The 25979-nt window shown below is 44.8% G+C and overlaps 1 protein-coding gene across 1 annotated transcript in view; it reads left to right on the top strand.

Annotated features, from left to right (window-relative positions):
- Positions 1-25979, top strand: part of FBXO11 (F-box protein 11) — a 41012-nt gene that overhangs the window by 4320 nt on the left and 10713 nt on the right. The window contains exons 3-8 of the mRNA XM_075674074.1: positions 4369-4587; positions 7176-7486; positions 13309-13593; positions 14036-14254; positions 17866-18273; positions 25071-25408. Coding sequence (XP_075530189.1) covers positions 4369-4587; positions 7176-7486; positions 13309-13593; positions 14036-14254; positions 17866-18273; positions 25071-25408 — 1780 coding nt within the window. The remainder of the gene's footprint in view (positions 1-4368; positions 4588-7175; positions 7487-13308; positions 13594-14035; positions 14255-17865; positions 18274-25070; positions 25409-25979) is intronic.

Raw genomic sequence — 25979 nt, 5'->3', positions numbered from 1 at the left:
ATTTTCTCTTATAATCATCAATTTCTTACCGCAAGATCAACAAAAACATAGTTTTGAAATAATACTTGATAAGTCTTAACTGATTTAGGGTTTTTCTTTACTGACCCTTTGATCTCTCTGGTGCACCGGGAAACCTTTCATTTGTAGGCAGAATCGTCATAGGATTATGGCATGACACTTCTGTGCTTAACTGCTGACCTAAAACACAAAGTTGATCATAGCGTCTTTTCCTGTCAACACTGCAGCCTCCTACTGTGCTGTAGTACTTTCTGTCTGTTTATTTTGTTTGTGTGAATATAACATGTGCCTTTGTGTTTTGCTTAGTAGGCATATCCTCGTACTCAGCCTTGCCCAATTAGTGTCAAATTTGTGGACTACTAGAGTGAGATACAATTGTCCGGTGTGTATAGATTCTTTTGGTGAGTGCTTTGATTGATCAGCCTTTATGTTTTATTCATCAGCAGTTCAGTTTATGGACACTGTGTTTTTTTGCTGTTAAGGTAAGCTTGCTTCAGGTACAGTAAATGATTGAAATGTCGTTCTTGGCATAGATGGATTGTATGTTCCCAATTAAAGGGGCACTTATGAAGGCAGATATCAAGCTAAAGTGATAGATTAAAGGTCGAGAATGTCTTAAGGCATCAGTATTATTGAGAACATAGTAGTAGTAGTAGTAACATTGCTTTAGTAATCGAGAAATTGGAGATAAATGCAGGACACGATTTGAGACTCCACCAGAACATTCAAGTACTATACTCAGTTTCATACATCAGGTGCAATGCTGTGGAGGCTAGAGGTACTTTTTGCAGTGGCTGCGTTTGCATTTAGAAATAGTTCAGTGTTTCTTGATGCGATTTTTGTGAAAATTTTCTTCATATAAGCTAAGTCCTGAATGAAAAAAAAAAATATGAATTTACCCATAGGAACAATCCATGTACTTATACGGCTGCTAACACATTTGTTTTAAATCAGTTTGCTTTTCGTTATTTTTTAATTGCAGCCTGTCGCGGCAGCTTCACGTGCATGCTCACGCGAGAAAACTCCGCTGGCACTCTGCGAAGCATAGACGAAACGCGCGGAGTAATAAATTTTGGTGACCGGACTTCTTGCGTAGCTTCCACAGCGGTGTACCTGATGTATGAAACGGAGTATAGTCTGATGATGCAGCGACTGCACTTTATAATTTTGTCACTAGTACTTAACCACCCATAATAAAAAGTTCATTGCATTGTATAAGACTGAAGAAAATGGTACTTGTCTACTTCTATTCAGTTCTTAGAAAAAACCTTTGACGTTGCTTTGACAATGATGCAGGCAGTCGAAAGGTTTCGTTTTCGCTACACACTGTGCCGCCCGCGCTTTCGCATTTCAGTAGTTTTGCCTAGGGCTGTGCTGGTTTTGCTGGCTCATGAAACTCGCACAAACTGCAAGTAGCAGAGAACGAGGACCATTGCAATGAATGGTGAAGATTGTGTTTATAATTTGGCACACCCTCTCCCGTTCTCTTTTGCACTGTTGGCTCTTTCATGGCTTGGTGTCTGGCCACGCATTTTTCATTTTCAGCAAGAAACTAGTGCTGTCTGTCAGGTGCCGTTTTAATCGCCGAGAAAGTAAAGGGCAGTGATGGCGTATGCGACGTCACAACTTCCCACTTGGGGGCAGGCTATTTGAATTGTGCTACATTTATGTGGACCCTTCAGGCCCAATTTTGTATTAAACTAAGTCTTTTCTTGGCACGAAGCAAGCTGTGCAAAGTTTCTGGAATGGTATTCTAAAGGGGCACTATAGAGAAAAACGATCTAAGCTTGTGTTAGTAAATTTCGTAGTACCAAAAGAGCCAATCTTGCAGTGAGAAGGCTCTCTGCAAGCCAGAAATGACTCAAAAACGAAGAACTGATAGTGACACTGTTTTAAAATGCCTGCACCAGCTACCAGTGATGTGGATTTTTATACCGTCTCCTTGTGCTTAGTTAAATTTTATTGGTAAAAATGAACTACATTGTATTCTTAAGGAGCTAAAGTTTCGAAAACTTCTACTGAACCGAAATGGCTGAAATGCAAAGATACTCTGTTATCTGTGACATCACACTGACTTATTGGTCCTAGAGTTTCGCTGCAAAATTAAAGAATGAGACTTTGGCACTCACTTTCTCTTCTAATAATCAGCTTATTACCTAGAAGTCAGTGAAGCTAGAGTAGTTCTTCAAGTATACTTTGTCAATTTAACTTATTCAGTGTTCCTCTTTTAGTGTCCCCTTAACAGTCCACATTGTTTTAATATTTGCCTTTGGTGTACCTTTCAGCATGCTTTTGTGCAAAGTGCTATTTAAGATTTGGTTTATTTAATAGTTCTAAATCTTGGAAGTGCATGCCAGCTGTGGATGACAGCACACCGGTGGGATATGGTTTACTGTAACACATTTTGGCTGCATATGAACTTTGCACTTTAACCTTAAAGGGACACTAAAGTGAAAAATGATTTCTTCTGCATCAGTAAATTACCGTTCTACAATGCCAAAAGCACCACTCTCACAACGATAAGACGTTTGGTAAGCCAGAAAAAGCGCAAGAACGAAATACGGGTGGCGACGCCTACTTAAGTTCCCGCACCTGGGGGCTGTGACGTCTTGGATTTTGATGGCATCTTCTAGGGCCTACTAATTATATATAGCGGTACAGATTGACTGCATTGTGTTCTAAAGGAACCAAATATTAAACATTGAAAGTTTCGGGAACCTTTATTCAGCCAACGCGGCCCAAATGCGAAAACATACTTTGGAATTCCTGACGTCACGCTGACGTACCGGCGCTGGCGTTTCGGCGCGAAATTTAAATACTGATACTTGGACCTTCATTTTCCCATCTAATAATCAAACTTTTGTTTTGAAATGACTGCCTGCAGTGTTCTCAAACAACGCTTTATTAGTCTAAACTGATTTGTTGTTTCGCTTTAGTGTCCCTTTAAAAATGTGGCTCAACTTACTAGTACTAAGCACTTTCTTTATAGCACATCAGCTTTTGCGACTGAGCATGGGTAGAGGACACATGCCAAAACAGTGATGATATTATTTGACCAGAGGCCGTATGCCGTAAGACACAAACATTGATCAGGCTATAAATAAATCAATGAAGGCAGTGTGTAGTACAAGTGTAAACATTCTACATTCAGGTACGGTGGCATGAAATACACAATGCAGTGTGATCCTGAAGGTAGAAATAAATGGAACCTGAAAAATAAGCAACTTAGGAAGCACTGAAACAATGATAGGCTGCATGAATACTTTGTTTAGCGCAAAACAACGGACACAAGAAAGACGACAGGACAAGGCGCTACTCTCAACTGACATCATTTTATTGCGTCACTCCTTTATAGAAAGCTGAAACTAGAGGAACATGCGCAATGAGCACCATGTGGTGGAGCCACCAACATCCGATCACAAGAGCACACTCATGTGACAGAATCCAAAGAACCATATTCATCGCTGTATAAGGTTAAGGAAGGCACACTAATGCACTGTGACCCTAATGACTGAATGAAGAATGCTTCCGATAACTCTTGAGCAGTGGTGTCACGGCTCTTTTTCAAAATCGTGGTATCACGAAACATGGGTTTGCACTTGCATATTTTACAATGCTGAGCCAAATGGGAACCTGTGCCTGTTGGTATGGATCGCTCATGTTCTCTAAGGCGCTCGTTAACACAGCGGCCTGACTGCCCTACATACACTTTGCCACATGACAAGGGAATCTTATATACCACACCGACGCTGCAATCTACAAACTTCGTGTGGTTCTTTTCACAATCTGGTTTTTTTACTTGTTTTAGGAACGTTTACTTGTTAGCACGCCCCGTGTGATATATGATTTACATGAGAATTCTGATAAAGCCCTTGTGGCATGCCTTGTCGCATGTAGTAAGGAATGCTGAGGAAACCTACAGTACAGCTAGTGTTGGTAAATCATGCTGGTTTGCATGCCTCATACAGAAGTGCAATTTTTTTTGTGTTTACTTCCATCCTCCATGAACATGGCAGGGCGGTTCTGGTGGATCACATTAGGTGATGTCGATGTGTGCTGATTGGCTAAGCTGGTGTAAGCTAATGGCACACTTTACAAAAGCGATACTTCTAGATCAGAGTCACTGTTAAGATGCTTGTTGCACCAGTGCTGCAGTGTGCTGGATGTTATACCACACGAAAGTGAAATTGGCCCCAAAAGCTATCAACAAATAATACAAGCCTTTGCACATGCCGGTGTGTAGCTTTAAGGCCTGGCTCTACTGCGTTTTCAAGCAGTAGCTTGCTTGCTGCTCTAGAGTTGACCTAACCCGCACTGTGACACGAGGGGATTTTTGTGTGTGTGATGCAGCGGCTAGCGTGGAGCAGACACTGGTGAGCGTGCTGGGTGGCGTGTGCACGGTGGGGGGGGGACCTCAGGGCAGCACTGGTGGGGGCGGCCACCAGCCCCCCTACGACCTGCGGCGCAAGCTGCCCCACGACGGAGCGCCCCCGTGCCCGCTGCCGCGCAAGCGCCAGCGTCGCACCCCGTCTTCCTCCCAGGGTGCCTCCTCCTCCTCCTCCTCTGAAGGTGAGAATGCACACATTACAACGTAGCAAAGCTTGTTGTTACATTTGGTGCCTTGATGTGCCATGGGTTAGCCGGTGTGAGTAACGCGGAAAAGAACAAGGCATTTCTTGGTGCCCGTTTTTATTATTGAATTACCCACATTCTTAACACTGGCTAACCCATGGAACACCCTGGGTTACACTTGTGCCAAAACTCCAATAAATCAGAGTTGTGGTGTTTCTTCAAAACCCTTGAATATTAAATGAGATGAGACAAGGGTCCTTAGAAGGATGGAGACTTAAATTGGCCAACAATGGGTGATCAAGGGGAGCCTCTGCATGGAGCTGTTGTCTTAAACTGGTGACCTACCCTTCATGAAGACGAGTCTGCTTGTTGAAACTCCAAGCTGGGGCCTGCTTTGTTATCCTGCGATTGATTTTCTTGAATGTGTGGGGATGCTGGAGTCTCGAACGTTCCCTGATGTTGTTTTCCCCACGTGGCTCTCACGTCTCCTGTAATCCGGCTTCTCCCCGTAGCTAAGCATTACAAGAGATGGCACGAGTGTTGCGCTGCTAACTCAATCTAATGGCAGGGTTAGTAAGGCGCAAGAGGGAGTAGGCTTAGGGTCGGTGAGCAGCGTGGACCTTCCGTGCCTGTGCCAACCCTTTTCGTGGGACCGTCCCAGGAAAGGCTTGGGAGCAGCTAGGACACCGTAATAGAGGACACGGTCATTCAAGTGCACCACCATTCGCGTGTACGGTCACAAAAATGATGCAGCGTTGGCGTCTAGCATGCGGGTGAACATATTCACTCGCTATCCTGTTGCAGTTAGTCAGACTTCCTCGATTGGTCACGCACCCATCAGTATGTTTTGAGGATAGCAATTTGGCGAGCTGGCATTAGTGTATGAAAGGTGCAATAAACACTCTTGTGATTGTTTGCACTATTATGTTATCGTTCCTTTGTCCCCAGGGCATGTGTGAGAGCCCCACAAATGTCAGTGTTATCTTCAAGGCCTTGAAAATAGTCAAGTGCTTGGAGGAAATCTTTATGGTAGTTGTTTGCCTGCCTCTTTCGTGTCTGATCTGTTGCATATTTCTTAGCAGTGAATTTCATACCAACTCACCCAGCTATGGGCAGTTTATTTGGACATTTGGCTGCAAGGTTAGTGCAATCCATAAATCAACCGAATACAACCTGGTCAGCACAAACTTTGTAGAATTTTGTGCAAGTTTTCTCTACAAGTCTTTCTTGTATAATTTATTTTTTGTTTGTGATAAACATTATTTGCTCGATATTTACGACAACTTTCTCAAGTCGTCCTACATAGTATTTCTGCTGTAGTCCTTCAAACTCTGACCTTGAGACAATGTTGTATCTTGCTTTTTTTTGCTCTTTCATTCTGTAGATAGGTTGTGCCAAGACTCGCTTTCTTGAAGTGCTGGTACGACAAAAGCATGACCTTATTCTGAATTGCTTGCCCTCAGCTTATTTCTAGCACTTGAAGCTGTAAACGATGTTTGGAACAGGAGTTTGCGATGTCATGTGCAGATCTTTCTTCACAAGAGATACTTCTTCAGAGATATGACAGATATGCTGGGTGTTGGCTCTCTTTTTTTATCTGTGCTGTATGTTTGGTCATTCACAAACTCCTGTCCAGGTACAGGCCAGCCATCCCTGTATTTATGCGCAGTCTTTATCTATAAGCACTCTTTGTTTGATACAAGGGTGGGTACAAAGTGCAACTCTGTAACAGGAAACAACCCTCACTGCTTTTACTAGCAGACCTTTGAGGCCTATTCAAAGCAGCATGTACTCTATCCATTACAGCTAGTTACATTGACTGACTGATTGATTGAATTCCTTTATTGAAACAGATGGCACTGTGGCTTCAGTGTGTAAAAAATTAAATAAGGCATATTTACTTCAGATGTGGCGGTCAACGCCAGTCAAACGTTAATTCCCTCAAGGAGATTAGCCTGAAGGGAATTATTATGTGGAGCAATCTGCCTTTAAACCTGTGACACTTTATCCTGCTGCATCCTATGCGCTGCGAAGAGTGTCTGAAAAAAGGTTACCTTGTTAAAACCTTGTTGGATGCATTTGTTTGTACGATTGGTACTTTCTGTTGAATTGCATGATGCATCTCCTGTTTTACCAACATACTACTTGTGTATTTTTTCCTTAGTATCGCTTGCTAAGTACTGGCAACGCTAAGTGCATTTTCACTAGCCTTAGGTGAATTGCTGAGGAGATATTGGCGGGCTGGTTGGGTGGCCACTTATTGATCTAAAAGCAATATACTTGGCGACTCTAGTACAAACACAAAAGCAGACAAACGCAAGTGCTGAACTGCAACTAAAGGTTTATCGCTGTGCGAGAAGCATTTATGTCCATGCTTGCACTGTATTCAAGCATGAACACAAATGCGTCTCTCGGCAATAAACCTTTAGTTACAGTTCAGCACTTGGGTTTGCCTGGTTTTGTGTTTGTTCCCAAGTGCGCTGGCTGTTAGAACATGGTTAGAGAATTTCTTGCCTCATAATTTTAGTGAGGCCGAGCGCAAGAGTATGAGTCTGCTCATGTTGGCAGCTTCTCTTGTGGTGCAGATGGGAGCAGTGCGGCACACTACCTCCTGCTCGAGGTGCCGGACGAAGTGCTGCTCACCATCTTCTCGTACTTGCTGGAGCAGGACCTGTGCCGGGTGGCACAGGTGTGCCGGCGCTTCCATGCCATCTCAAATGACACGGAGCTTTGGAAGACCCTGTACCAAAACGTGTTTGAGTATGACCTGCCCCTCTTCCACCCGGCGCCGTGCAAGTTTGAGTTTGTGGCCCCTGAGGAGGCTGACTGTCCCAACCCCTGGAAGGAGAGCTTCCGGCAGCTCTACCGCGGCATCCATGTACGGCCGCACTTCCAGGTGAGCTTCTCCCTCGTGGCATTTGTGCTTTGTTTGCTTTGGGCTGGCTGGTTTGTTGTGAGACTGAACACAAACTAGATCATGTAAACCCGTACAGTAAAAGGAACTCATATTGTGAAAACAAATTCATATTTTCAGCTTCTCATTGTCAGTGAGCCATCCAGGTAAATAAAATAGGCACAGTTATTGAACGTATTGTTGCTTAATGCAGCGGATCAGTTAGGTTTTGCGATCCACATAGAAATTATAGGAGACTATGCATTGAGCAACACTGGCACCAGGCAAGCATGGCACTACCTTCAAGGTGTATGGGGTCTTGTGCCTTTCATTGAAATACAGGGCTAGCATAAATGATTAATTCATTTTGTAAAGGCTATATTTTCAAAAGTATTACACATACACACATGAAAGATACATGAAAAAGAACCACAAACTCGCCAAGTTTATACACCCTCTACAAATGTTCAATATGTGCCCCCTTTGGTGACATGACACACGTCCAGATGATAATCGAGCTCATTCCATACATTTTGTAGCATAGTCCTGTTAATTGTCTGCACTGATGCATTCTTTGAGCTTGACTAAGGATTGTGGTAGGGGGGGTACGTTAAAGACCTTGTTTATGTACCCCCACTACTGCAATCCTCAGTCCAGGTCAAAGAACGCATCAGTGCTGCAGCGCAGACAATTGACAGGACTATGCTACAATATGTATGGAATGAGCTCGGTTATCGTCTGGACGTGTGTCTTGTCACCAAAGGGGCACATATTGAATATTTGTGGAGGGTGTATAAACTTGGCGAGTTTGTTGGAGCAGCAGTCCATCGTGCAGCGGCTCGAATTTCTCGTTTGCATTTTTTTTTTTTTTTTAACAATTTCGTGTTTCACTACCTTTCGACCTGGACACCCAGCAGCCAGACTTCATCGTTAAAACCAATAACGCGGCATTGGAGCATTGTAGTAAGCGGGTTAATTCACCATGAAAAACATACAAAAGTTGACGGTGCAGCAGCTTCTCATTATTATAACCAATACCATATTTACTCGCATAATGCTCGCACTCGCGTAATGCTTGCACCCCCCACATTGGCTATAAAAAATTGGAAATTTTTTTTCCCGCATAATTATCGCACCCCCAAAATTACTGCCACGAGCCGTCTGCTTGTCGTAGCGATCGCCATCTATTGACTGCGGCCACAACTAACTGCCATGGTTCGGTGCTCGTGCTACTAGGCGGCGGTACTGTGCTATCATCCGCTGCCACCGCCGCTACCCCTCATCCACTCACCACCGCTACGCCATTTTGCGAAGGTGTCTCCAGCTCTCCGGTGTCTCGTAGGCCTCGTTTGCCTTGTTCACGTGTTGCACCGTGCTCTTTGTGCCACTTCGCCATGGGACGCTACGCAAGCTACACAGCTGCTTTTAAGCTAAAAGCTATGGAGTATGCGTTGGAACATGGCAACCGCGCCGCCAGCAGACACTTCGGCGTCAACGAGTTTTGCATCCGGTATTGGAGACGGCAGCATGACGAACTCAAGACGACTGGTAAGACGCGCCGGGCCTTCCGTGGACTGGAAGGCCCGGCCCGACCGTCCGTGGAGCTGCTGTGCAGCTGGGTGTCAGAGGCATGGGGGATGATTGATGTAAACATGGTGGCCAGAAGCTTCAAGAAAACAGGAATTTCGAACGCCCTGGATGCGACCGAGGACCACCCGGTGCGGGACGACGAAGAAGCATCGGAAGATGAAGAAACCATCGATTCCAGTGTCGACACGGACTCTGATGAAGAGTACAATTGCCTGCAGGACGTACGCAACGCGAGTAGTGACGGGGAGGTTGCGCGCAGCAAATAAAGTGCTTTAGCAGCTTGAGCTTACGTTCACCCTGTACTTTCATAACGAAGGTAAGTTATGCTTGAAAGTAATGTTTTCGTTATATTTACAATTGCGTACCTGACAATTCTGATCTTGCACCCATTCATCTTTGCATTTAACACTCCGAAACATTTGCTTGAAAATTTTCCCCGCATAATTATCGCACCCCCAAACTTCGCGTTGATTTTCAGGGAAAACAAGTGCGAGGATTACGCGAGTAAATACGGTATATTGCTAACACTGGTATCATCATAAGTGTTTTCGACTGTACTTTTGAAAATATAGCAGTAGGTCTCTTGTTCAATCGTGTTGGTAGTTTTCTTAGTAACATTGGCAGAAGCCAATGGCTTGGTGATAGTTGGTGATTGTGTTGAATAATAGTTGGAGGTAAAAACAGATGCCGACAATGAAGAAGCAAAACATCTGAGACATGTTCAGTCTTCGATATTGTGGATATTGTAATATGGAGTACCTTGAAACAATTAATAAATTTCAGGTTCAGACTTATTAAGGCAAAAGCCTTATAGACGGCTCATGGGACGAAAAATCCGATGTCCAGCATTATGGCACCAAAATTCATAGGAAGTCGAACCCTCGACCTTTGGTGGGAATCGAACCCACTTCCTGTAGTGTTAAGACACTTGACCAGTTGAACCCACGACCTGTGGGGTTAACTAAGGCACAGGCAATTAAGATAAAGTAAGGCACTCATACCCCCGACCTTTGGTGGGAGTCGAACCCGCTTGGAGATATGGGTAAACTGGCAATATCTCCAAGTTGGATTCTAATTGACATCAAGAAGGTAGAGAGTTGAACCCACTACCTTTGGCGATAATTAAGGTGAAGTGAATTAAGGCACAGCTAATTAAGACAAAGTTGGTTAACCCTTTGAGGGTCGATTTTTTTTTTTTCGACATATGCGACCGCCCAGGGTTGATTTTTTTATTGCAAATTTCAATTCTTCTTAGGGACTTATTTCGAAAAATGTTCCCTGCAATTTTTCTAGGGTGACTGTAAAGTGAGAAAAAAATATTTTGTGTTGGTATATATGTACTCTTCATTCATGAATAACAACTATAAGAAAGGAAATAAACTTATAAGAATTAAAAATTTGATGCATTTTTATACACATAGTTCAAGGCCTTGAAAATGCGCACACAAGAATATTTCGCAAGACTCAAATGTTCCTGCTCTTAGACTAATATCTAATATGTGCATCCATAGCGTAATCGAACTGCGTAGGTGTGCGCACTCAAGAAAACTGTGGTTGTGTGCCCGTCAAAAAAGCAAAACGTGTGACAAACTTCCGCTAATCTTCACCTTATCGCCAACCAGCGGCAATTAGTTTTCACAAGTGTCAAAAAAAAAAAAAAAAGCAGCGGAAACGCATGCACGGCGGCATCCTTCCTATGCGCACCCCTGTGAGCACTGAACGAGCGAGAAAGAGGCGGTCGCCCTTTGAGCAATTAGTAACGAGATAGCCATCAGTTTTGCAAGTGCAAGAAGCCGAACCGCCACCCGCCCGCGCGCGCGCCAATGTGCGGGTGGTATTATATATACACGCGGGAGCGAACTAGGGCTAAAACAAACCATGCAATGAAAACCGAGAGGGGGAGGTGCGGGAAAAAAATTCCCTATATTCGCACATAGCACATGACTGAAAAAAAAAAGTTAGGAAATGGGCTTGCTTTTTAAACATACAGACGGCGCCTTATATTTACGTCTTTGACCCTCAAAGAGTTAAGGCACTTGAAACCATGACTTTTGGTGGTAGTCGAACCCACTTGGAGATATGGGCAAACTGGCGATATCTCCAAGTTGGATTCCAGTTGACATCATGAAGGTCGAGAGTCGAATCCACAATCTCTGGTGGGAGTCGAATCGACAGCCTTTGGTGTTAATTAAGGCTCTCAAACCCACGACCCAACATGGAGATATGGGCGAACTGACCATGTCTGCAAGTTGTATTCCAATTGAAATTGTAAGGACAAGAGTGGAACCCACCACCTTGGGTAATAATTAAGGCAAAGTTAGTTAAGCTATGGTTAATTAAAGGACCAATCACCAGGTCTGGCCATTTTGAGCTAACAAGGGCTGTGGGATTCTCCTCCGTGCTCTTGGGACAAAGGAACGACAACACAGTAGTGCAAACAATCACAAGGGCATTTATTGCACCTTTCATAGATCAATGCCTGCTAGCCGAGTTGCTATCCACACAAAACATGCCGATGGGCGCGCGACAAATCTAGAAGTCCGACTCACCGCGACCGGATAGCGAGCGAATATGTTCGCCCCATGCTGGATCCCAACGCCTGGTCGTTCGCGTGTACGGTCACGCGGACGGTGGCGCGGTCCAAGGCGGCCACGCGAGGCGGTCTCGCAGAAGCATGGGTCGGCGGCGCGCGGGACGTCCACGCTGTTTGCCGACCCGCCGGGAAAGAGACAGCCTGTTCTCCCCTGCGCCCCCACGTAACCCTGCCATGAGGCAGCGTTAGCAGCGCAACACTCGCGCCATCTCCCGCACTGCGCCCCAACCACATCGACCGCCGCAGGCATCGCGCAGGCCACGCGGCGAAGCCGGATTACAGGAGACGCGCCATGCGGGAAAAACATATCAGGGGACGCGCGAGAGTCGCGCATCCCCACAGGGCAGAGCATACAGTGTGCGCTAACGATCGCGTTTGCAAAGAATTGCATCACTACGTGCCTGAAAAGGTCTGAAATGGTCTGAAATTTCAATCTGAACGCTGTTTTCCCTTTCCCTCGCGGTGACCGCACTCCAAGCCAGACAGTGACGTAGCCGTGTCCCTGCGCCTACGTAGTCGTGTCCCCAGTGTGAAGTCACTCATGGTGACATGTAACCTCAAGAATTATTCAAGGCACCATCTGTTATTAGTGTGATCTGTTGCTTGAATTGACGAATTGAAGTTTAGTGAAATAACAAAACACAAAAACGGAATGTCTGCATGTTTTTTGTTTTACTTCGCACTGAAGCAAGAGAGATGTACTTCCGCTCCGTCTACTTGTTCCCACGGTCGTGCAGTCATGTGTGCAGGTACCGAAACTAGGCCATTTTCCACCGTGTTCCAGCACGTGATCATGCTCTGCGATCCGGTTGTTCTGCCTCAGTATTTGTGTAGCACTGAATTATACTGTTAGTCATGTGTCCTTGTATACAGCATGCAAAATCATGCGCTGCATGAAACAACACATCACAACAGCTCGTTCGCAATGCCGTCAGTGGAAATGCTAGCGCCGCAAGAAAAAAAAAAAAAAAGGGCGAGAAAAAAAAAAATCAAAGGCGGGGCCCGAGACGTATGCGTCACGCGATCCTCGAGGTCCGGTATGGGAGAACACAGGGAAGTAATTTCGCTTGTGTAGTCTAGATGGGGCGAGTAGAGAGTGTGTCTCGCTATGCAGTGGAGCTCGCCTTCTGAAATTGTGGGTTTACAGCACTAAAATATTTCGATCTCGGCTATTAATGAGCCGTTTTGAAAAATTTTTTCGACAGAATGCTCCCTAGAGGACACGTAACTTCCAACGTATAACCCAAATGTAAAATAGAGATAATTAAGGCACTCGAACCCATGACCTTTGTTGGGAGGAAACAATAGGAAGTAGCAACACATTAGAATGAAAATGTCAAGTAATGTAATGAATGTCTCGTGAGAAGGCAGGCTTTCGTCTTCATCCTATTTAGCATATGCTAAAGCGATTGTCCACTTTTGTTGCACTGTATAACTACCCATTTAAATTCATGTTGCATACAAGAGGAGGTCCTAATTGAACAATGTGAACAAAGTTTTTGTCTGGGAGCCGAAGCACATCTTATTTTACTTCGGGTCAGCATCCTCTTCTACATATGACTGACCTTAGTGGAGCCTGTGTTAATTTCTGGTACCCTGTGGTCTTGCTTGCCCACTAATAATTTGGCTTCCTTCTATGCAGGCGCAGTACGATGGCCAGCCACAGAGGTATCGCGGCCGATCGCTGAGCTACTTTGATACCATAGAGACGGCATTCAACTTCTGCGAGGATGTTGATCGGCCTGTCATCTTCGTACATGCGGGCACATACAAGGGGGAGTTTCTCATCGTCGACACCGGTGTGGCACTGATCGGGGCGGCGCCTGGCAATGTTGCTGAGCATGTCATCCTCGAGCGCGACTCAGACTCAACGGTCACCTTCGTGGAGGGTGCCCGTGGAGCATACCTCGGATACCTGACGCTCAAGGTGAGTGGTGGCTGCAGTGCCCAGATTTCAGGGTCTGAATTTTCAGAGCAGCTGTTGGGGGAAAAAAGCAGGAAATGGACGTTTCCTAAAACGCTCGAGAGAAGAAAAATAGGCTAGCTCGTTAAAACCACTGGGTAGACCCCAGTGCCCTTTATAACCTGTTGCCATATGTTGTGCTAGGAACTTCTTCTGTAACTCGTGTTCTTGCAGAAATGTAAGAATGCTTCACCTCACCTGATTTGTTCTGTATTTGGTTTCTTCATGTTTTATTTGCCAATATTGTAACACAACATATCATGTTGGGTCACAGAAATGAAAGGTTGCACAGTGGTGGGAAAAGAAGGAAGGCACAAAACTATGTTGTGTTCATGTTTGCATGCCTGCCTTTCCGCGCTTCTGTTGTTGGAAGCAGGTTATCACACTGCTCTTTTGTCTGCTTCAGTTCACGCCCGACATTACGTCGTCAGTGCCGCACCACAAGCATTACTGCCTCGAGATCAACGAGAACTGCTCGCCAACGGTGGACCATTGCATCATCCGGAGCACGTCGGTGGTGGGGGCAGCCGTGTGCGTCAGCGGGACTGGTGCCGAGCCCTGCCTGCGCAGCTGCGACATCTCTGACTGCGAGAATGTGGGGCTGTACATAACTGACTATGCCCAGGTGAGCTCGTTCTTCCATAGTACAGATCACAAGCGGGATTGGACAGCAAGGGAAAGTGAACATGGCAAGCATGCAATCAGTTATCTCTAAGCACTTCTAACATTATTGGAAAGTGCTAGTTTGGCACTTGATGTGTGCTTGGTGAATTCATATTCTTGCATGTTTGTATGCATCCCTTATTTCCGTAATCTTTCATCACTTTCTTCCTTCATCCCATTTCTACTTTTCCTATTTGGAGTAGCATGCTAGCTTAGAACTTTTCTACTTTTCCTATACGGTAGACTTTAGGTAACTGGACTCCAGTTAATTCAATCCTGACAGGAGTTCCCGGCAGGCACCCATACATTTCTAAGTTCCCAAACCTTTATTTCTACCTCAAAATTGACCTTTGCCGAATAATTGAAGTATGGCTGGTCAGCTTCGCCGCAATATATCTGTGTTATGTGGCGAAGCGTACGCATATTGTTGCGGTGAAGCATACCAAGCACGAAAAGGAGGCACTGTCACGGACTAGTACACATTTATTAAATATACAGGTGAGCATGGCACCGTGTTCAGTCCTAGTATGAGCACCGAGCCACCTAATAAGCATGCTGGCAGCCATTCAGAGCTGTTTCTGATGTTGCTGTGGCAATTTGCACCCTTGTTTTGCCTGCCATGCATGTCTTGTATATGAAGCTGTTAACAGGGCCTAGTATGCATTCCTTAATTGTATGTGCACTAAGAAGTGAAGTACAACAATCTGTGTTTAGGGAAAGCTAGTGAAAAGGAAGGCGGGAAGATGCAAGAACTCGGAAAGTCGAGGGGATGTTTAAAGCCAACAAATGAGCGTGGGTCTATCTAAAATTCTTAAGGCCTGCCAGCAAACTTACTAGGCATCTCAGTGCTTGTACTGGGACCGGAGACGGCGCAGGTGTGTGTGTAAATAATTGGGGGGACCTGGGTCTTTGGGACCGAAAATCCACCCAAAATTTGAATTTTCAATTTTTATTTCCCACGTTTCTGACGCGTTTTCGCGCCTATCTTCGAAATTTAGTTACAAAATACTGTGTAGTTCTTCCGTTAACGTTATCTAAAAATGCGAATCCGCTAGTGTTGCCCTTTAAATTGTGGATAAATCGCGCCCGATTTTTGTCGCACATAACTAGTTAAATATGCGCTCTGCCAGAGCCATTTTGGTATCATTCGAAAGCTCACGTTTCTGGATTTTTTTCCGGTCGGCAACATTGCCGGCAATGCGGGCACGAAAAAGAAACACAAAAAGAAATTCGCGGCGCATGCTATTATTGGCCCAGTTTGAGCATGTTACCAAGATGGCGACTCATGGTTGGCTCCAAGGACCACGAGCACTCAAATGACGAAAACAGCCACCATTTTATTGAGGTGAAGTTAACTTTTTAGGTAGGGGTGCGCCAATATTTAAATTTTCAAATGCAAATTGAATACAAATAGCATCAAATATTGAATATCGATATGCACATGCATTGATTAGCAAATTGGCTTATTTTAACATGTTGGAACGTTGCAATTACATTGTCATTGTTTAAAAAATTTAGCTAGTAAGCCGTTAGGCTAAAATATTGTGTATTTGTCATGTTAGCTTTGGGAAATTGAGTAATTTCCACTAGTTGTTCGTTCTCAGCTACCTGGGCCTTATTATACCGCATAAACTTCCTGTAAACTCGGAGGCATTTGACCCTGTACCAGCCACCACTCCTTGCATTAGCAGTCAAGCAGTAAGCTCAGGCTGCGGGTGGAGCCTGCGAAAGAGTGCACCCTGACTGCTTGCAAACCCGTTGCAAGCAGTTGTTTTTTGCTTGCAAACCCATGCCCCTTGCTACTGAGAGGCTGGCTTTCCTGCAAAGCTTAGATGTCCAGTCGGTAAGCGTGTTTTGCAGGTGAAACTTCGCCAGCAGCATCAAATTATCGCAAACTTAAGCACAAAATTAGACACAGTTTCTTAGATTAGATAGAAATAAACGCTAAGAACAAGTTTTGCTGCTGCACAGCCAGCAATATATTGGATTTGTTTTGAATATTCATATCCAATTGAATAATCAAGCATTTTCGAATACCTAGTTTTTGAATTGAATACAAATATTTAAGAAAATATTTGATAATATTCGAAATTTTCAAATACTCGCATACCCCTACTTTTAAGGCAATACTGCCTAGCGTGTTCTTGCATTCTTTCACCGAATAATTAGACAATTTGACTCGCTGGATAATTAGACCAGTTATGTCTACCCATCAGGATCGAATCAACGAAAGTCTACTAATGATTCATCCTCGAAAATATGTCACCAAGTCCTGTTATTCGTCGCAGGTTGCAAATTGTTGGCATTGGTAACACAGCTTGGTGCCTTTAGCAGGTTGCGGTGCTGTCGCAAGGCTGCGTGGATTCGAGTGCAGGCTCTTTAGATAAATGAAATCACAATGGTGAGAGTCATCGGAAACGACGAATCCACTTGTAAAGGTGCACAATAAACAAGCTATAATTAAAGCACACAGGCCGAACGAACGGAAAACACCCAGAAGAGAGCTGAAGTTCATGCATGTGTTCAAGGTACAAGAAAAGTGTTCACCAGTGAAGTGGGCACGATGTATAGTTGGGTGATGAGTGCGCGAAGAGCAGGTTGGAGTACGTCCTGTGGGTGGAGCTCGGCATGGCACCGATCCTTGTGTATGTTTGAAGCAGCTGTACAATCAGGGTGGTTTATTTATTTATTTTTTTCTTGTTTGGTCACGAAAAATGGGTGCGTGTTAGAATCGAGTAAATACAATATTTGGCACACCGGGTGGGCGCGTCAAAACTTCTCGCCACAATGCCCCACTTGAAGTTGTTGACCCAGGCTAAATACGAGCAGCGCAAACGTATGCTTACCGAAGCCGCAAAAACCACAGCAGATGCCTAGGGCTGCTCTGGCCCCACCAGTACAGTGCACAATGCTTTGCATAATGTACATGTCAACTAAAGTTGAGTTTGTCAGATTTTTTAGTGATTCCAGATCATATCATATTAATGTTGCCGGTTAGTATGTTTTTTTTCCCACCTTTCATTTTTCCAAAATGTATGAATGAGGTATGGTCGAACCTCATTATAACGAATGCAGATATAATGCAGTAAAATCTAACTCATTAAGTTTTTCTTGCCAGCATAAACGGGCATGCTTTTAACTACTGGGAATAATGAAGTTATTTGTGTATTAGATGCAAATTCATTATAATGAGTTTCAACTCTTATGTTTTAGAAGTACAATTGGGTCTGTATTCTCAATTGATCACTTTCAGAATGTTTTCACTATTGTTTGATATGGCATCTAGTGCAATGCTTCATATGAGCGACGGGTATTCTGGCTGCTGTCTTAGTAGCCTATTAGTGTTTGCAAGACAAGAGGTTGTTGCATACACTTCACAAATTCTGACGTGTGTTATGTTCATTGGTTACGGTTAAAAAAAGGGGGATATCAGTGCAACATGATACCGCAAAGGCACACAGGTATCATAGGCAAAATTTTCATCACAAGTACTTCCTTTTTGTGCAAGGGAAGTGATTAGTCTAGGCTGATAAGCAAAATATATTTTCTGACATACTTGTGCTCTTGGTGCAGGGCATCTATGAAGAGAACGAGATCAGCCGCAATGCTCTGGCAGGCGTGTGGGTCAAGAACCATGCCAACCCCATCATGCGGCGCAATCACATTCATCACGGTCGCGACGTTGGCGTGTTCACGTTCGACAATGGCTTGGGCTACTTTGAGGCCAACGACATCCACAACAACCGCATTGCGGGCTTTGAGGTGAAGGCAGGTGCTAACCCAACGGTGGTACGCTGCGAGATCCACCATGGCCAGACCGGGGGCATTTACGTGCATGAAAGTGGCCGGGGTCAGTTCATGGAAAACAAAATCCACTCCAACAACTTTGCTGGCGTCTGGATCACGTCGCACTCTAACCCCACCATCCGCCGCAACGATATCTACAATGGCCACCAGGGTGGCGTCTACATTTTTGGCGAGGTGGGTCTTTGTGTGTGATTAATGTACTGAACTGTGCATGTCACTACTCCATGATTAAAACTGAAAGCAGTGAATCGACGGAACATTAAGCATAGAACACCCTACTCTACCTGTAAAGAATTGTGATTTTATCAAGTGCCAGGTTTAAGAATTTGTTTACGACTGTCATATTGACACCAATGATTTAACTATTGTTCATTTGAGTCTAAAGTACAGGAAAAGTAAGTTTGAAAGCATACTAATGCAGTTGAACCCTGTTATAAGCCGCGTTTACATGAATACAGTAGAAGCGTATCGTATTATCTTGCCGTATCGCATTCCGCTGATGCACCTCCGTTTATATGTATGCGCATCTCACTGGCTGGCAAGCTAGCGCCGTCTGGTGTAACATTTGAAAATGAGCCCCCTACTTCCGGTAAACAGGCTTCCGCTGCCATACGGCCGCGCCGCTGGTTGGTTGGCCGGTTGTAATCCCGCAGCAAATGCTTTCCCATAATTCCTGATGCGATACGCTTCTGTTTACATGCGCCGCTGAAATGCGCATTCTCCATCTCAAACTACCCTTGTTTGGCGTATTGGATGCGATACGCCTTCCTAGCGAATTACCTCGTTTACATGAGATGCGATACGCTTGAAAGTAGATACAATACGCTTCTGTCGTATTCATGTAAACGCCGCTATATTGAACTTGCAAAAAGAAACTTCTGTCAGTTTAACATAGGGCATAATTTGATATAGCGGGCTTAAGAATTGGGGTGTCATAAAAGCACGTACCATTTATAAAAGCACCTTACTGATGAAACTACCTTAGCTTGACATGAAATAGTCTTGTATCTTCTGCTGAGCAACAGCATACATTTTCTCCACGTTTTCCAAGGAGCCAGAACAGCTAAGGCCTCAACATTCCACATTCGCGCGGAGGCGCTCGACTAGTGTGAGTGCACCACACCTTGGAGGATGCAGGCAGAGGAACCTTGTTGCTTCCTTAATTGTGCCTGCCTTCACTTTTGTTCGGTACAATGTTGTCAATGTAGTCCTGGTTTTCAAGCTCTCCTGTGGTCACGACACCATCATCCGCACTCATAAACACGTTGACTGTCAGTGGATTCAGGAAATCCTGACAGTTTTCTCCAAACTTTGGCAACACTGGCAACGGCTTCGTTCCACTCATCAGAATTTTCAGTCATCACCAAGGGCACGTGGAAGCTGGCATGTCTGAAGCAGTTTCGAATAAAATCAGTGAGAAAAGTAGTGAGACAACATGCACTTGCACGACAAGAACACAAAAGCCTCTGATTGACTGTCTGAACAAGCTCTGCAGGTGGGCCAGGATAATTTTTAGCAGTGGTGTGTCAACAGCTCGCCCGACGTGGCGTGGTCATGGTAGGGAGAGCCGATGGATGATAGAGCTGCCCATGAGCCGCTGAGCTAAACCACTTCGAGGGGGGGGTGTCAGCGGCTTTCCCTGCCACCTTTGCTTCACTTGATATTCAATATATCGGGAGTCGCTATTTTTGTTCAGTGTAATTGTAATGTTTGATATACGAGATAATTAGATGTAAACGGGTTCAATATACAGTCGACTGAATTTTGGGACGCCCAAATTTTCGGACATGCCTGATATTTCGGACGTCTTCGCGGCACCGCCACAAGCCCCATAGAATCAATGTATAAGGACATCTAAAATTTCGGACGCTTGAACCCCCCACCGTCCAATTTTCCGGACTTTTTGACGCGCTGGAAGGTCCTTTGGCTCCTCTCGCAGCGCCCTTGCGCAGGAAATCGACTTCCAGCCGAAGCATATCACCGCTTTGAACCACAACTAGCCAAATCTAGCTGTCACACACCAATTTGGTCTGGCCACGCTGACTCTGTTTATTGCCGCACTTCCGCTTCCGCCTCCGGTGGAGTTTCCGGAGCGGCGCCATTTCATTTGTTTGCGTAGGCCACGTTTTGGCTAGCGTGGTGTGTGGTTGTGCGGTTGTGTCAAGTGTGCTCTGTGACGCTAGGCCTGAGTGCTTCGACGCTCGTCTGCAAACTCCACTGTTCGCAACTTGAGGATTTCGCTTGCCTTCGATGGCCCCCACTCCGTCTTCGTCGTCCTCGCCGATGGCATCGAAGCGCAGAAAGCAGTACCGTTGGTTAACGATGGAGAAGAAAGCCGCCATTATTAAGCCAGTCGTGAGCGGCCCATCACAGGCTGACGTGAGCAAGGAGTTCAGCATGGAGCAAGGAGTCAGGTTGTGGGGGATTCAGAAGACTCCGATGTTGAAAATGAGGAGCCAATGCCGGTGCCTACAAGCGCCGAGTTGATGCGAGCACTGTTGACTCTTTCATCGGTGTACAGCGCTGACATGACCCTTGCTCAGATCGAGGTGAATATGATCGCATGCAACTGGAACGCTGTCCAAACAACAATCAACAAGTTCTTCAAGCCACTGCAGCAATAAAACTGGCTGCTCGACGATGCACATGTACATAATAAACCGGCAGTCGGCTGCATACAGTTTCTGAATGCGTTTTTTTATAGACACTTATCTGATGCTTTGGCAGGGTTTCGAAAACCTGGTACTTCGCCCTTTACCTCTAGATCCAAGAAAAAAAGAAAAAAGTGCGTCTTTTGCATGCATTCATTTTTTCGGACTGCCTGAATTTTCGTACGTTTTTACGTTCCCTAGAGGGTCCGAAAAATCGGTTGTTGACTGTACTGTTGCCAACAAATTTTTAAGAGCAAGAATTTTTTTATCAACTCACTTATTCAGACTTATCTGCAGCTGTGCCACCCTCTGATAGATCAAATTTATAATATCAACCAAAATTTTGCTTTTACCGTATTTACACGATTGTAAGTCGACTCGAATGTAAGTCGACCCCCCCATATCGCTTGATTGGAAAAAAAAAAAAAAAACCCGAGGGTGCATTTGATAACGAAAATTTATTAGTAGCTGACATGGTCATTGGACTACTCGTCTTCACTAGTGCTGCCATCGTCATCGTTGCTGCGGTCCCACAGCGCGTCGTGGTCCAGCAAAATTTCAAATTTGGCAAACGACCGCACCAGGACATCTTGCAGAACAGCAGCCCACGCCAAATGCACCCAACCACACTCAGCCGTCAGGGAGGCTCTTTTGACAGGTCCGGTTGGCGTAATTTCGCAGTCTTCTGCCGCCAGCCACTCGTACTCACGGTGGAGCAGAACCTTAAAATTAAGGCGGAGGTCCGGGCTTATTTCATGACCACGTCGCACTTCACTGGCAGGGACCGATCATGCATTTCAGCGACGTACGCCGCAAGCTTAGCCTACAGCTCCGGAAAGCGTCCATACTTCGGCACGTGGGAAATTTCTCACTTGCCGTCACACAGGTGAAAATTTCGCTTCGCTGCAGTCGCCACTCTCGCACCACCCGTTTAGAAACATCGAAATTGCGGCCCGCTGCGCAGTGATTTGTTTGTTCGGCGTAAAGGATGGCAGCCCTCTTGAACGCTGCTGTGAACGAGTGCCGAAAGATTAGTGGGCCTGCAGCACTCATGACGACTGGGGAAGCGTAGAAGTAGCACGTAGCCGAAGTGGAGCGCGTCAAGAAGTTAGTCAAACGAATACCAATGCCTTTAAACAGAGAAAGAGAAACCGGTGTCTGCTCTTCCATGAACTACCGATACTCCCCGCAAGCGCCGCCATTCTGAGGGTGCCGCCGCAAATGGGAACAGCGGCGCTTTTATCAACTATCGACACCCCCCATGAGTGTTGCATGCACTGTAAGACTCTCAAAAATGTTGAAAAACTCTTCCGAAAAGCGAACAAACACGCGGGATAGCGAAAAGTTACGGGTAGGGCCATAGAGAAGACATAAATTTGTAACTGCGTTGTAGCTCTCGATGGTATGGCTTTTTTTGGCGGGGCCATGTTTTGGTTTCGATTGTAAGTCGACCCAACAACTTCAGACTTTCAAATTTTAAAAAAGGGGTCGACTTACAATTGTGTAAATACGGTACGTTAATATTTCATGCAAGACTTAATGAACGTTTACGTTTGTCTGGGTTAAAGTTTAAGGGGTATGCGGCAATTGAAGTTGTCAAATTGTGAAAATTTTATATTTTAATTTTTTTACGATCCACGGTCCCTTATTTTCCTCGTGGCGAAATAGCAAAATATGTGGTAGAAATAGAAAAAAACAGCACTTATCTAGAGTGCTGACGGGGCTTCGGAAGGCCCCGTCACACTGCAGATCACTCGGCTATCCGTTGACGCAGTGCTGCCATCTTGGTATCATCGGGACGAATAGAGATGGGAGTTAAAGATAGCTGAAGCAACATATTCCTCCACAGAAAAATCTGCTAGCAAACGCAAGCGATAAAAAGTCAAATGCAGCATTGCGATTGGGCGTAGTAGTCACGTGGGGCCCAGGGCATACTCCTATTGGCTACTGTAGATTTGAATTGCTGCCAAACCTCTCTCATGTGCATTTGTGCAGCAAACTGCAAGTTCCAGTGAATGTGATTGACAATCGTGGCAGCTTAACGCACATGTTCTGTGATGAGCCCCAAAGAAATCAAGTTCAGAACGGCCCACATGTACTGAAGACCATGAAAGGCATGTAACAGAGGGAGCAAACTACTCATAGAAGCGGATGCCACCAAGCTTGTCGATGAGGCACGACCGGTACACATGGGTGACCGGGAAAGTGCATCCGCTTGTGGTGCTGATGACGTGACCGTGGGCTGTGGTGACGGTGCGTCCGCGTGCGGTGTTGACAGTGTGCCCACATGTGTTCGTGATGGCGCCACGACATTGGCGAGTGTGGAAGTTTTTGCTTCAAATATTCAGCTGTGGATTTAAGCTCCAACTCTCACTAATGAAGAGGTTGCGCAACGATAGGATATAAGAGCGAACATTGTGAATGCATTGTCATCTACCTCTGTATGATGCATGGATGCACGATGCATCAAAAAGGCAACTAAGGTGCACGAAACTGCTGCAAAGAGGCAAAAAAACCACATCAAAATGTGAAGAAAATGTGTCCTCACGAGTAAAGGTGGGTTTTAAGGGCTCAAAGTAAATATTTAAATGTCTATAACAAATGAAACTTTGAGCTCTGTTTTCTGACCTTTCGTATTTTGTGCAGTTGCTTTCAGTCATCCCAGTGCCATTTCACAACGAATGAAGACAAAATCATTTTGTCTTTTGCTCTTAGATCCTGAAACATTGATTAGTGTAATAAAGCTGCCCATTTTTAACTGCACTTCATAAAAAAATTCATAATGGGCTTTTGCAAAAGTTGTTAGGCAATATGCGTAGGAAAGTTCAAAAGATATTTTTATGCTCATTTCCGCATTTAAAAAATAAAACAACAGCTTTATTGCACACAATGGGCCTTTGTGAACTAGCGGACGTAAAAATCTTGGCGAACTTATGTGTAATTAATGAATTAATTTGGGGAAAACCATTAGAGGCTGTCAAGTGTTTTAACTTGGAAAACTATAACAGATAGCACAAAACTGATTTCAGTTAGGATATCAGCATAGCAAATCACACCTGCATGCCATAATTCCTCAATTTATTCCCATAAATAAATACATAAAGAGTTTTCGTTGCCACGTCCCCCATTAATGTTCATGCCTGCAATTTAAATGCCACACTCCCAGAATTTGCATGTTTGTCTACTTCGTTTTTAGCACTGTGTGCAGGTGTATTGAAAGGCCGTTTTCAAAACAAATTTTTCTGTTGTAAGCAGCATGACCTTTTGAATATGGGCCAGATGACCTGGTGTTGAAATAGTCCATTGAGACATCTCACTTCCTTTAAATTAAGTGTGTCATTGTAAATGTTGTGGTACATGGCCCAAGTTGTTATTGAGAAACTCGTCGGAAACTGTTGTCATTGAGTGCAACACTACCTTGAGCTAAGCAATGTTAGTGTTAGCTTTGCATATCAGTAATTGCGTATTTGTAGTCGGTACACAAAATTGCACACTTCGTCATGTTTTCCCCCTTAGTTCAATCAACATTAAATTTTCTTTTGGTAGTATACAGTAGGAGCTCATGCCTCCTACGCTTTTGAAGAAACCTTTATCACTCAAACTTAGCCAAGCCACGTTATTGCTGTTTCAGTTCTGCCATGTTTCCTTTTGTCAATAATGTTTTCTTGGCATGGCACAAGTTTCACGTTGGATTTCTGCCATTGAGACTCGGGTGAAGTCTGCTCCAGTGGTCAAGCAGTGCTGCATGGACAATTGGTGTTGCTCAATTTTATGTGGCAAATTAATGTGCATTGGTCCAGTAGCTATGCAATGTGGTAAGGTAGTGTGCTGTGCATGGAAGCACTGTGGCAAAAAAAAAAGAGGTGTAGGCTTTCCTCAAAAGCATGCATCGTAGGTGTTTTTAAATGTAAAATCACCAGGCAGCAAGGTACATTTATCAACTTAAACTAGATGGTATCTCTGATCACAAGAGGCCGTTAGGTGCTGCTTTGCATGTTGGTATTGTCCGGTGAATGAAAAGACAACCATCACACAAAGTTGACATGAGATCAAAGAAAGCTTGCGTTCCAAGCCATGTAATGTTCTATTATTTTTGCTTCTGCATTATAATCAATTGCTTGCACACAGTGGCAGCAATGAGAAGTTAGCGCTTGTCAAAGTTGTTCCTTAGTTTAAGTCAATGAATTTGATTCAGAATTTACCTTGAATATAAGCTCTGCCTGTTCCTCAGTTAGACGACTGTCTTCTCTAAATGGCCAGGGCTTCTGGAATTTCCTTTTGGCAGCTGGTGTCAATGTGCTTTCAACTACTGTCTTGCAGGGTCGGGGCCTGATTGAGCACAACAACATCCATGGCAATGCTCTGGCGGGCATTCAGATACGGACAAGCAGTGACCCCATTGTGCGCTACAACAAGATCCACCATGGCCAGCACGGGGGCATCTATGTGCATGAAAAGGGTCAGGGCCTCATCGAGGAGAACGAGGTGTACGCCAACACACTGGCGGGCGTCTGGATCACGACAGGCAGCACGCCTGTGCTGCGGCGGAACCGTATCCACTCGGGCAAACAAGTGGGCGTCTACTTCTATGACAACGGCCACGGCCGCCTCGAGGAGAATGACATCTTCAACCACCTTTACTCGGGGGTCCAAATCAGGTGCGTCTCCCCTTTCTTCATGATAATTTTCGCAACGGCATAGTTTTGTATCTTTGTAGAAAGTAGGAGATTCAAGTTGTTTCAGTAATACAACATATAGAGCTTTCAACTCAAATTTCCCATACAGCATAGAATTTGCTACACCACTTTGGCAGCATGATCCATCTGCGAGATGAAGTCTAGTTCAGAGCTGGCATTTTCTAGCGAACATTCATGAACATTCATATGTATGTGTGCCAGTGTCAACAAGGCAGAGCTTAGGTGCAGTGGTGTAATATTAGCATGCGAGATATGCCTAATGCATTAAAAGAAAGGGGGAGAGAGCACCCTATTTTAGCATATGAAATTTCTTGCCTCAAATTGTGGGTGAACTGCCATAGATAAGTGATCACTTGTGAGGGAACAATATTTGACGTTCTGTAAAGGTTCTTTACCAAGATGTCAAGCTGGACTAATTGGTTGATAGTGGCTTACAAGTGGTGTTGAAATATGTATAGGACAGAAAAAGCAGTGCTATCACAGGATGCACTAACGAGACTTCTTGATGCGAACTGCAGTTCTCTCCTTTTCT

Source organism: Dermacentor variabilis, chromosome 11, assembly GCF_050947875.1.
Source record: "Dermacentor variabilis isolate Ectoservices chromosome 11, ASM5094787v1, whole genome shotgun sequence".
Taxonomy (NCBI): Eukaryota; Metazoa; Arthropoda; class Arachnida; order Ixodida; family Ixodidae; genus Dermacentor; species Dermacentor variabilis.
Note: the sequence above shows the minus strand (reverse complement) of the source record. Positions and strands in the feature narration are given on the sequence as shown.